This window comes from Ovis canadensis, chromosome 2, assembly GCF_042477335.2.
Source record: "Ovis canadensis isolate MfBH-ARS-UI-01 breed Bighorn chromosome 2, ARS-UI_OviCan_v2, whole genome shotgun sequence".
Lineage (NCBI taxonomy): Eukaryota > Metazoa > Chordata > Mammalia > Artiodactyla > Bovidae > Ovis > Ovis canadensis.
The window spans coordinates 112,153,199-112,166,377 of NC_091246.1; the positions used below are offsets into that span (position 1 = coordinate 112,153,199).

General features: G+C 35.1%; 1 protein-coding gene across 9 annotated transcripts in view; it reads left to right on the forward strand.

Annotated features, from left to right (window-relative positions):
- Positions 1 to 6,544, forward strand: part of NEK1 (NIMA related kinase 1) — a 124,866-nt gene extending 118,322 nt beyond the window's left edge. For 6 of the 9 annotated variants that reach the window (XM_069576788.1, XM_069576792.1, XM_069576789.1 and 3 more), the window contains 3 exons: positions 1,042 to 1,172; positions 1,342 to 1,474; positions 5,314 to 6,544. In XM_069576788.1, the coding sequence (XP_069432889.1) occupies positions 1,042 to 1,172; positions 1,342 to 1,474; positions 5,314 to 5,327 (278 nt within the window). In that variant the 3' untranslated portion in view covers positions 5,328 to 6,544. The remainder of the gene's footprint in view (positions 1 to 1,041; positions 1,173 to 1,341; positions 1,475 to 5,313) is intronic. The other 3 variants (XR_011254436.1, XR_011254438.1, XR_011254437.1) reach the window with 1 other exon arrangement.
- The last annotated feature ends 6,635 nt before the right edge of the window (positions 6,545 to 13,179 follow it).

A 13,179-nucleotide genomic window follows, 5' to 3' on the forward strand; every position in this document is an offset into this window, starting at 1 on the left:
CCCCATGGACAGAGGAGACTGGTGGGCTGTTATAGTCCATGGGGTCGCAAAGAACTGGACATGGGTTAGTGACTAAACAATAACAACAACAAAGTATGGAAATGCTTTTTTGAAGCATTTTTATTCTGTTATCCTTTACTTTTTGACTTATTTTCCTGGTACTAACGATGGTAACTTAATTTTCTTAGCTGTTTGTGTTTTACAAAGGGCTTCCATATATAGTGCTCAACCAGCAGGATTAAACTAAAAGCAGTTTTTAAAACCTTGATACTTTGTTTTTAATTTGAAAACAGTTCCTTATTCATATCATTGACCCTAAGATGCACAGAAAAATTGTGTATTTAAACAATGATTTATTCGGGAAGAAGAGATAATATGAAAAGGAATAATTAATAATTTAATAATAATATAATTATTAATAATTAATAATTTAATTAATTTTTCTTTTATTAGAATTTTTCAAATTACTTTGGTTGAGCATGTACATGACATAAAACTTACAAAGCATTTATAATCCCTTTTAGATGCCTTCCAAGTGTTATGATACGTATCTTAGGTCAGCTGCATGCTCTTTCATGTTTTGCCCCATATTTAATATCAAGTTTTTAAAAGTAGTAGTTAGGATTGGTTGCCTCAGTATAGAATGTATGGGTATGCGTTTTCCTTTTTTTTTAAAAAATTTTATTTTTTTACTTTACAGTACTGTATTGGTTTTGCCATACATTGACATGAATCCACCACAGGTGTACATGAGTGGCTGATATCTCTTAGAATGTTTTTATTCTTAACCTGATTTACTGCTAATGTCTGTGAAAGAAAACATTTCTAAAGTATCATTGTTATTAAAGACATTTATATATACATACATTGGTTAACTAAATACACAAGTATTATAATGACAGAAACTTTATATTGAAAGTACAAGTAGTCTATCCCAATGACAGTATTCCCTTATCACGGGAGTAGAATCAGTTATGGCAAGAATTATTTTATTCAGTCTTTTAAATCATGAAATGTCTTCTTTTTATTTATGTGTTTTAGATAACAGTGATGGGGAGATAACTAGTGAATGTGAATATGATAGTGTCTTTAATCATTTAGAGGAACTGAGGCTTCACCTGGAACAGGAAATAGGCTTCGAAAAGTTCTTTGAGGTTTATGAAAAAATAAAGGCAAGTAAAATGTCAGCTAAAACATTTCATTTAATTTTGAAATACTCTGTGTTTGAATTAGTGTGAAATGGCAGTGGTTTTTCTTGATCAGTAGACTTACTGGAAATAATAAAGCCTCCAATTAGAGAAGGTTAACATTAAAATATTTATATTTGGAAATTTGGTATAGGCTGTTCATGAAGACGAAGATGAAAATATTGAGATTTGTTCAACAATAGTTCAGAATATTTTGGGAAATGAACATCAGCATCTTTATGCCAAGATTCTTCATTTAGTCATGGCAGATGGAGCCTATCAAGAAGGTAAGATTTCCTCACATCCTTATATTTTAAATAAATGTGCAAAAAAGGAAATGACAAATGCAAATTGATTAGGTTATATCACATGCATTTTGTGAAATCTGTATTGGAATTAATATCTAGTACTTTTAAGCAATTAACTGTGTAAGGATACAGTTACTTGGATTCTGGGATAAACTTTTATTGGCTTGTTTTTTAAGTCAGTAATTTAATTTGCAAGTAAGATTTGAATTGAGATTTTTAAAAAGTCTCCTTTTTGGACAGCTCTAGAAATGAGAATACTTTCTTATCAAGGAGTGGTATTAAATTTTTAGACACATATGTAAAATTTCTTCTAAATAGTACCAAATGTAATGTCTGCTGTTGACAGTAAGTGCAGTTCATCTATCATGATTTGAGTGTAAACCATTTTTATATTTCAAAAATATTTACTTGTAGAATCACTCAGAATATGTTGACTTTATTAAAAGTTATTAAAGAATATTTTTTCTCATTCACTTGGTCATGGCAGAACACTAAGCATTGAATCTGGAGACCAGAGTTATAGTCCTGATTCTATGACAAGCTGGTCATGTAACAGGAAGTGATTTATTTTGTCTCACATTTGTTTCATTTGCTCTCAGATGGAGTGTGACCTCCCATCTCATGCACTGTGGTGGCTTTTCAGAGTTTATGGAGGCTCCTGGGTGCCTGGCACTCTATTTTTGTGGCCAGTGAAGGGCATGACATGTTGCGTACCATGTCCTTAGGAAAAAGACATAGGAAAGAAGGTGTAAAGCCATACATAAAATGCTCATCCTGAAATGTTTTCAGTGCAGTAGGGGCTAGAGAAGGGAGGTTGGATTGGGAGAAATGAAAAGAGACGTAGAGGATGTGACTTGTGGGGAAAAGAACAAAACAGCAGTTACTGTGTTAGGATAGACTGACCATACTAGGAGCTTCCTGTGGAAGATTAGTCTTTGTGATGAGACACTGTGACATGTTTAAGACACATGGATGAAACCAGTGAAGGATTTAGAAGTGAAAGGACAGTGTAGTGGAAGAAGCACTTTGTGGTGAGAAGTCCGGCCATGGTGCCATGTGTTGCAGCCTTAGCGAGATGGGAAGGAGCACTTGATGGAAACGGTAGAGGTATTTGGGCATGAGGAGGTGAGAACCTGGACTGCGTGTTCAGAGGGGTGCTCAGATGACCTATTTCAGAGGCAGGATTTTATTAAAATATGTGGTATTTGGACTCATGAAAAATTAAGTTTGCTAAAATCAGAATTCAAGAGTATTTTATTTTGGGAGAGACTTTATAATTATGTAGACTTATTTACATTGACTATGAGCTCAGCAAAAAATCTTTCTTGAATTGCTTTAATGGAGGTAAAAGTCTTGTTAAAATTCTAATAGTCATTGTTAAATCAAAACTAGAAAATCTTTCAGGTACAGTAAGTACTCTTACAGCTTTAAAACCTACTGCATTTTCTTACTTTTCTTCATAAGCCCACAGAGTAACTGCCAGGCCATTAGCGGCAAGGAACCAATTGAATGTAAACCAACTTCCTTTATAACAGTTCGTGCTACCTGTGTGCCTGATTATGTAGTAGTTAAGAATTATCACGGATAGACAGGCACAAGCAGAATCATGTTTCATACTCACAGTGGTTGCTATGGAACCTGTCAATAGAAATTTAAGGGATCTCTTCTTTATTAAAAAAAAGAAGTCAATGGACAATAATACCACTTTGGGGAAAAAATACAAGAACGTACTTATCCAAATAAATGTTTACTGTCTTCGAAGCAGAGATACAGACTTATTCTAATGAAGATACTCCATTACACAAAATGTCTTGAAACTTCTCTTTCATAAATTCCCTGACATCTTATATACCATATTCTTTTGATTGTCTTTCTTGATACACATCCATTCTGAGAGCTTTCAATTTTTTGAGAAAAGCTTAAAGTTACTTGCAATCAAGTTTAGTAAATAAAGTAGGTAATCAAAATAAATAATATGTGGTCTTTTTAAGTATCTTCCCATGCAGTAATGAGCCTAATTGTTACAGTGTGTTTATAAACTGATTTTGAATATTTTGAACATGAAAGTGAAAGTAGCTCAGTCGTGTCCAGCTCTCTGCGACCCCATGTGCTATACAGTGGGTAGCCTTTCCCTTCCCCAGGGGATCTTCCTAACCCAGGTTTCCTGCATTGTGGGTAGACTCTTTACCAGCTGAGCCACAAGGGAAGCCCGTTTTGGACAAGAATTCATTTCTAAAAATTTGTCAAAATTAATATTACTTTAAAGGTATGATTTGTAGACAGAAGTTGAGGATTTAAAATGTTGATGCTTAATTTGGCCATAGAAATTTTCATAAGATTTATTTATATTCCATCTTGCTCACAAAAAGATTTGACTACATTATATATAGTGCACTGTGTGTACATACATATATATACATACATACATAGAGAAGATGAAATTAAGTTAAAAACAAGTGTTTGGAAAAGTCAACATATTAGGCAAATGAGTGCAAGCAATATAATATTAAGCCAAGTTGAAGTAGAAACACAAGCTCATAGTCAAAGAATCTCTACAATTTGGGAAAATAATAATCAGCACCAGTTTGGTGCTGATCTTGGTAGCAAAGCAGGAAACCTAATTAATTAGCCTAATTAATTACTTGAGACAAAATGTGTCAGTTACTCAGAGGACAGTATTTCCTGGAATTGAAACAAGGAAAAATGTCCAGCGATTCTTAAAAAGAGCAAACTATGATAGTGTTCCTCCAACTGAAATAACATGTGAATTCCTCTAAAAAGGAAAATACTTTTTCAGACTCCAAGAATCTAAGTCCATAGACCTCAGTGAAAAACTCATCTTAGTCTTTGAAAATGTCTGTCCATTGTGAATTACTGTTATGGAACATGTGTTTTTTTTTCTATATATAAATAATTATTTTTATCGAAATGAAAATATAAACATTATCTGACACTTGTATATTCTTGACTTATTTGAGATCGTGAACTCCATTTTATGAAACAGTCCTATAATAGACTGAAAGCATGCTGAGTAACTTTCACAATATTTGGATCTCATGGGGCCCTTTCCATATGGCATGGGGAAGTTAATGGCATGAGGCCAGAAAAATGATCACATTTGAGTGAATCTGTGGAGACTATCAAACTAGCTCTGTTCATATTCAGACTCTTCATCCTTCAGGTTAAATTAAACAGTCTGTTTAATTTATTCCTTAGTGTTTTTTAGGCTAATGAAAAATTGGAGATAACCACAATGTCTTTAAACACAAATGGTTAATTTAAATACACTATATCTAAAAAGTACTACATTGAAACTGTCATGAAACTTACCCATAATTTATTCTTTTTCAGTGCTCTATTGTAAAATTTTTATGATACGAAAACGTTGAAACAGTTTTACAGTTACCTCACATATGTCCACCACCTAGATTCTGCCATTAGCATTTTATAATCTTCCTTTATCACTTATTTATCCATCTTTTCATCCGTTATGTGTTTTAAAGGCAAAAAGTTGTGTCTCACAACTGCATTGTTGTAATTTTTTAAAGCATATTTGTGTATGCAGAGTAAAGCAGTCTGGATAGTTTTATATAAAATTATTAGCCTTGGTTGTCTTTGGCTTATAGGTGATTTTTGCTTCCCACTTAATTCTTTATTGTATTGTTTGCATGTTTTATAAGGAGTGTGTGATATTATAATAAAAACTCCATACATTAAGGCTCTTTTTCTTTAGCATGACCAAAAAATGACTTTTTTACCAAGTAAATACACAGAGTTTGATTTTCAGTGAGTGAGTTTTTTTTTTCCTTTTTCTACAGATAATGATGAATAATCTTCAGAACTTTCATTAACCATCAACTGAATGAAAGCATTTAAATTTTGGTTCATCAGAATAACAAGCTTCAGTGGGAAATGTAGCAGTGTTTACAAATGAAATATTACATTTCAGATGGGCATGCTGACTATATGAAAATGATGGAGAAACATGCCATTTTTCAATTAAGATTCTAGTTTTATATCTATTTTGTTTGTTGAGTTATAGTTACTTCTTACAGAATGTGTAAGTCATCCAACCAAAGTTCTAAGACAGAGTGATTCTGACTTGACTCAATGGCTTTGAAGAAGATGAATCATGTAGCAGGGTAACTTTGACTTTCAGCAGATGTCTTTGAGTTGGAAGAATTACTTCTGTTTTGAAAAAGCTACCAACAGTTTTTCATTTATGCATTTAAACATGATTCTTTTTTTCTGTCTACTTGTCATATCCAGCAATTCTGGGTTAAATAACCTTTCAAGGGCTATATTTAAATCTTTATTTTTCAAAGATGAACCTTCCAACCTTAAAACATATTTTCTCAATCCTTTTTCAACCAGTGTGTCTCCTGAACTAGCTCAACCAAAACAGGATACCGAAAGAGTCTTACAAATCACTGGAAGATTTGATTATGAAAGAATAGCTAACATGTATTTCCTGATAATTATGAAGTTGGTTCATTAGTTCCATTTTTACTTGAGGACCAGAACCAGGAAGTTTACCTTTAAACTTAGTCTGTGGACTTGAGCACTGACCTAGCATATAGCATAAAGTTGCCCTTTTTGTTTTCAACTTTCTCTCATGCATGTGCTTTTTAATTGAAATGCAAAAGGAGAAAGGAATCATTTTTATTTTGACACTGTGACAGTTTTGTTAACTAGTATTCCAAAGTGGGGAAATGTTCACCTCTTTTAATTACATTTTAAGAAGATTTAGTTAGATCATTAAGACAGTGGTCACACAGCTTCAGTGGCAGTATGCCAGGTAATAATACATCATTAGAGATGTCTGAAGTTCAGATGCTTTTTGTAATAAAAGCAGAATATTGGAAACCCTGAGAACAAAACAGTCTGATTGATATATAATTTGAACCATAAAATCTTATCTTGCGGCACTATCAGTACTCAGCTGAATTTATTATGTATATTATTTCTAACATCCAGAACTAAATATTTGATTTTTATATGTTTGTTTATTTTATGATGTTACTATTAAATTTTTATTATCGACCTGAAGTACACTGTTGGTTATCTTTTATTTATTAGCACTATATTCAATAAGGTGCTTTTACAAAGAACTTACAATACTCTTGATCATTTTACCTGAAGATTTCCTTTTTTTTTTTCAATAGAAGAATACCTGAATTCTATACTTAATTCTCTACAATCATGAATGATGAGAATGATTTGTGTGTGAGTAGTTTTAAATTCTTAACCTAACCTCAAAAAGCAAGTGGTAGTATAACACAGTAGAAAGAGTTGTTTAGTCATGTTTCAAAAGATGTCATCTATGGGAATAATGAATAGGATATGTGGCATCTTCAGTCAGTTGGTAGTGAGTGGATATAGGCTGTTATTACAGAAATGTCTGTACCAGTGGGAAAGAGGGTTTTTATTGTTAAGTATGGTCTGCTGCAGGTGTTATAGAAGTGTTGAAGCATCTGTAGATTCATAGAATGATAGAGCAAGCAATAGCTGTCAGAATAATTTATTATTACCTATATTTCACATCCAAAGGCACTGCATTGTCACATGAATAAATTCACTTATATAGATGACTACAGTCAGATCATTTCCTGTCTTTACCCTGTGCTGTTAGTTACACATTCTTTTAAAATTTATCTCCTCTAAAGAGTGAAAAGAAATAGATTCAATAGGAAGCAGTATACTTAGCATCAGTACATAAAAGAACTCTATGGAAATGTCCTGTTTCTGGGAATGCCACACTATTCTAATTTACCTCTGTTTAAAAAATCACATGCATGCTTCTCAGTTCAGTTCAGTTGCTCAGTCGTGTCCGACTCTTTGTGAACACATGAATCGCAGCACGCCAGGCCTCCCTGTCCATCACCAACTCCCAGAGTTCACTCAAACTCATGTCCATCGAGTTGGTGATACCATCCAGCCATCTCATCCTCTGTCGTCCTCTTCTCCTCCTGCCCCCAATCCCTCCCAGCATCAGAGTCTTTTCCAATGAGTCAACTCTTCACATGAGGTGGCCAAAGTATTGGAGTTTCAGCTTTAGCATCATTCCTTCCAAAGAACACCCAGGACTGATCTTCAGAATGGACTGGTTGGATCTCCTTGCAGTCCAAGGGACTCTCAAGAGTCTTCTCCAACACCACAGTTCAAAAGCATCAATTCTTCGGCGCTCAGCTTTCTTCTTCACAGTCCAAGTCTCGCATCCATACACAATCACTGGAAAAACCATAGCCTTGTCTAGACGGACCTTTGTTGGCAAAGCAATGTCTCTGCTTTTGAATATGCTATCTAGGTTGGTCATAACTTTCCTTCCAAGGAGTGTCTTTTAATTTCATGGTTGCAGTCACCATCTGCAGTAATTTTGTAGCCAAAAAAATAATCTGACACTGTTTCCACTGTTTCCCCATCTCACACACTAGCAAAGTAATGCTCAAAATTCTCCAAGCCAGGCTTCAAAAGTATGTGAGCCGAGAACTTCCAGATGTTCAAGCTGGATTTAGAAAAGGCAGAGGAACCAGAGATCAAAATGCCAATATCCATTGGATCATAGAAAAAGCAAGAGAATGCCAGAAAAACATCTGCTGCATTGACTATGCTAACGCCTTTGACTTGTGGATCACAACAAACTGGAAAGTTTTTAAAGAGATAGGAATTCAGACTACCTTACCTGCCTCCTGCAAAACCTGTATTCAGGTCAAGAAGCAATGGTTAGAACCGGACGTGGAACAACAGACTGGTTCCATATTGGGAGAGGAGTACATGAAGGCTGTATATTGTCGCCTTGCTTATTTAACTTAAATGCAGAATACCTCATGTGAAATGCCAGGTGGATGAAGCAGAAGCTGGAATCAAGAATGCCAGGAAAAATAATCAATAACCTCAGATATGCAGATGACACTACCTTTATGGCATAAAGTGAAGAGAAAATAAAGAACTTCTTAAGGAAAGTAAAAGAGGAAAGTGAAAAAGTTGGCTTAAAATTCAACATTCAGAAAACGAAGATCATAGCATCCAGTCCCATCACTTCATGGCAAATAGATGGGAAAACAATGGAAACAGTGATAAACTTTATTTTCTTGGGCTTCACAATCACTGCAGACGGTGACTGCAGCCATGAAATGAAAAGATGCTTGCTCCTTGGAAGAAAAGCTATGACCAACCTAGACAGCAAAGGTCTGTATAGTCAAAACCATGGTTTTTCCAGTAGTCCTGTATAGATGTGAGAGTTGTACCATAAAGAAAACTGAGTGCTGAACAATTAATGCTTTTGAACTGTGTGTTGGAAAAGACTCTTGAGAGTCCCTTGGACTGCAAGGAGATCCAGCCAGTCTGTCCTCAAGGAAATCAGTCCTGGATATTCATTGGAAGGGCTGCTGGTGAAGCTGAAGCTGCAGTACTTTGCCTACTTGATGGGAAGAACTGACTCATTGGAAAAGACCCTGATGCTGGAAAAGATTGAAGGCAGGAGGAGATGGGGATGACAGAGGATGAGATGGTTGGATGGCATCATCTACTTAATGAACATGAGTTTGAGCAAACTCTGGGAGTTGGTGATGGACAAGGAAGCCTCGCATGCTGCAGTCCATGGGGTCGCAAAGAGTCAGACACAGCTGAGCAACTAAACAACTGATTCAAAAAAAGTTTTAAATGCTAAATAAAGTTGGCTTTTTATCCATCAATTAGCATGTACTCTACCCTTTATAACTTTTTTGATGGATCTTTCAAGACTACTTATGTATGTGTGTGTTTCATATATACTTGAAACCAAGTGAGGTAAGATGATGAATTGAAAGGCCAGCACTTTGGAGAAAGCCTCAACCCCAGAGATGAGTACAATGTTTAAGAGAAAGTGGGCACTGGAGCATATGTCCAGTGCCATACTCTTGGGTAGATCAGACTCATAGATTAAAGGGGCAAAAGTTAGGCCAAGTAACCATCATGTTGGAGGATCCTGTAGAAAATTCCATGTCAAGGTGAGGCTCCAGAAAGCTCAAGGAGACCCCCCAAACTCAGGGACTGTCAGAAGAGAAGAGAAAAGGACCAGAGATCCTGGAGAAAAGGACCAGAGATCCTTAAAGTTATAGCCACAGACTAGCCCTCGATTGCTTTTCTATCTTGAGCACCAAAATTTGGGTGGATTAGGGAATTTAGACTCAAACATAGTTTGAGGTGGTTCCCAACTGGTAGTGGTCCATGGACCTAGCAGAAGCCATTCCAGTGGCTCTCTGAAGGAAGGCATGTTTACTTTGTGTCTTGTAAAACAAATAAAAATGTAAGAGCAGTGAATACAGAGTTAAGGATATAATGGTAAAGAAATTAAGGCAATGTAAGTGGGAAATTACAGGAACAGGATATGCACAGACTTTAGATTTGGAATTATCAGAGATGTGTTGTAAAACAACTATACTTACTGTGTTTAAAAAGTGATGTAGATTTGAAGCACCAAATAGAATTCATTTAAATGAAAAATACAATAATCAAAGTTTTGAAAGTGAGTGAACATGCTTAGCAGCACAGTATACATGACAGGAAAGAGAATTAACAAACTGGAAGCAATTATCCATAATAAAGCACACATAGAAAAAGACGGAATGTATACCAGAGAAGGAAAGAAATTCAGTGAGAATGTTTAATGTATGTTTGATTAGAGTCCTAGAAAAAACAAAGGGGTAAAGTTATTCATAGAGAGAAAGGCTGAGCATTTTTCTGAACTATTGGAAAACTCTGATCCACAGATTGCAGATGAATAGTGAATTTCAAGGAGGATAGGGTAAGGATGGTGTCTTCGAAGTAAACGTGTAAAATAGAAGACAAGAAGAATCAAAAGAAGTTGAAAATAAAAAGACATACTACACTTCAAAAGAATGTTAAAGACCAACTCTTGGCTTTTCAACAGTAGCAGTGAAACAGTGAAATGGTACCTTCAGTGGGCTAAAAGAAAATAATTGTCATCCCAAATTATGTAAATAATTAGGATGTCTGATGAATGGATAAAAATTAATTTTGACTCTACTGCTGGCCATAAGTAAAAGACAGGAGATTTCCCTTGCCACCTTTAATAACTTAAACACTGGACAAAAGCTGTGAAGCAGTGCTTCTCAGACAGTGGGTAACAGACAACAAGAGGAAACAAATGATTAAACCCTGTGATTGCCCAAAATTACTGTATAAAAATAGGATGGAGGTCATACAAATAACCCGTTAAAGGGGACTCATAAAAATAACTCAGGAATCTCCCTAAATTGAAAGTCTAGAAGCTAGGATTTAGAGAGAGGAAGCAGCCAGAATGTGCACTACAGAGTTTCAGAATAGAGAGAGTCACACAGAGAAGCAGTGAGAAGCAGTAAAATCCCCCAATATTTGGAAAGTAAACATACTTGTTTTTTAAAATTGAAATATTGTTGATTTACAATATTGTGTTTCTGGTGTACAGCAAGCTGCATCAGATATAAATCATGGGATGGAAATGATATTTCTTGCAAATGGAAATGACATGAAAGTGAGAGTGGCAATAATCACATTAGACAAAGCAGAATTTAAAGGTCATAAAGATAAAGGACACTATATAATCCTAAGCTAATCAATACAAGAAGAAGATATTACATTATTTAACATAAATGCCCCCCTCCCATAGGAGAGCCTAAGTACATAAAACCAGTATCGAGGGACTTAAAGGGAAAAATTGACAAGACTACAATAATAGTAGGTGATGTTAACACTCCACTGACATTCAACAGACAGAACTTCCAAGCAGAAAATAAAACAACAGAGATTCTAAATGAAACAATAGCACAGTTAGACTTTAAAGGAGATTACATCCCCAAGCAACAGAACCCATGTTTTTTCAAGTGCACATGGAACAGTTGTCTAGGATAGACAACATACCAGGGCATAAAAGAAGCCTGAACAAATTAAAGAGGATAGAAGTCATTTCAGTAAGCTTTTCTGAACACAACAGCACAAAAACAAAATCACAGAAAGAGAAACAAGAAAAAATGATTACGTGAAGAATAACCCAGTGGTTGAATAGTGAAGTTGGGAAACTTAATAACACCTTGAGACAGTGATAGCCATATAAATATATTTGGGATGAAACAAAAGCAGTCTTAAGAGGGCAGTTCATAGCAATAGAGGCCTTCATCAACAAGTAAGAAAAATCCCAAGTAAACAACCTAACCTACCACCTAAAAGAATTAGAAAAAGAATAACAAAACCTAAAATCATCAGAAGGAAGGAAATAATAAAGATCAGAGGGTAAATACAAAATATAAAACAAATAATAGAAAAATTCAATAAAAGCAAGAGCTGTTTTCTGGTTTTTTGTTTGTTTGGTTTTTTTTTTTGAAATAATAAAATTAACAAACCTCTGGCCAGACTCACCAAGGATAAGAGAGGACCCAAAAAAGAAGTGAAAGAGAAGTAGTAACTGATACCACAGAGACACAAAAAATCATGAGGGACTGCTTGTAAGCAGTTAGATGCCAAAAAGTTGACCTAGAAGTGGACTAATTTCTAGAAAAAAAGCAACCAACCAACAACAAATCAAGAAAAAAGAGACAGCAGAAGAGAGCAGTCACTAGGAGTAAAGCTGAATTCATCACTTTAAAAGCTGCCAGCAAACAAGTTGAGAACCATGCGGTGTCACAGAGAATTGTAGCAAACATCTAAAGGAAATCTAATTATTTTGAATTATTCCAAAAAGTTGAAGACAGAATGCTCCCAAATTAATTTACAAAGCTACCATTATCCTGGTACTAAAACCAGACAAAGACACTGCAAGAAAACTATGGTCCAACAGAGGACTAATATCTAGAATATATAAAGAACTCTCAAAACTCAACAGTAAAATCAGTCTAATTAGAAGTAGGTAGAAGACATGATAGATATTTCACCGGAGAGAATATACAAATATCAAATATATACATGAAAAGGGGCTTAAAATCCTTAGCTGTTGGAAATGCAAATTGTCAATGAGATGTCACGCCACACACCTATCAGAGGCAAATAAATAAAAAGTAGAGACACCAGCAAATGCTGATGAGGGTGCACAGAAACCAGACTGTAGATATCCTGTTGAAGGAATGTAAATTTGGCAGTCTCTTATGAAGCTACATCTACCTACTATGCAACTGACCCAGATATATCAGGCATTTATCCAAGGAACCATAAAAACATACATTTTCTCAAAAACATGTACAGAACTGCTCATAGCAGATTTATTTGCTATAGCCAAAATCTGTAAACAACCCAGAGTTTCTTCAGCAGGTGAGTGTTTAAATAAAACTGTACATCTACCTCATGGGAATACTACCCAGCAATGATAGGAACGCTATTGATATACAGAACAACTTGGATGACTCTTCAGAGAATTATGTCAATTTTTTTAAAAAGCCAATTTCAAAATGTTAGTTACTATATGATTCCATTTGCATAATATTTCCAAAGGAACAAAAACTTAGAGAAGATCATCAGTGTTTGTCAGGGAGCAGGAATGAGTGTGTTTACAAAAAGGGAAGTTGGTGGATGCTTGTGGTGATGGGACTGTTCTTTATTTTGACTCTGGTGATGAATACATGAACATATATGTGATGAAATTGGAGAACTAGGTACACAGATATACACAGTTGGTAGATGAGAAATTTGGGGAAATTTGAAAAAGAGATGGATTA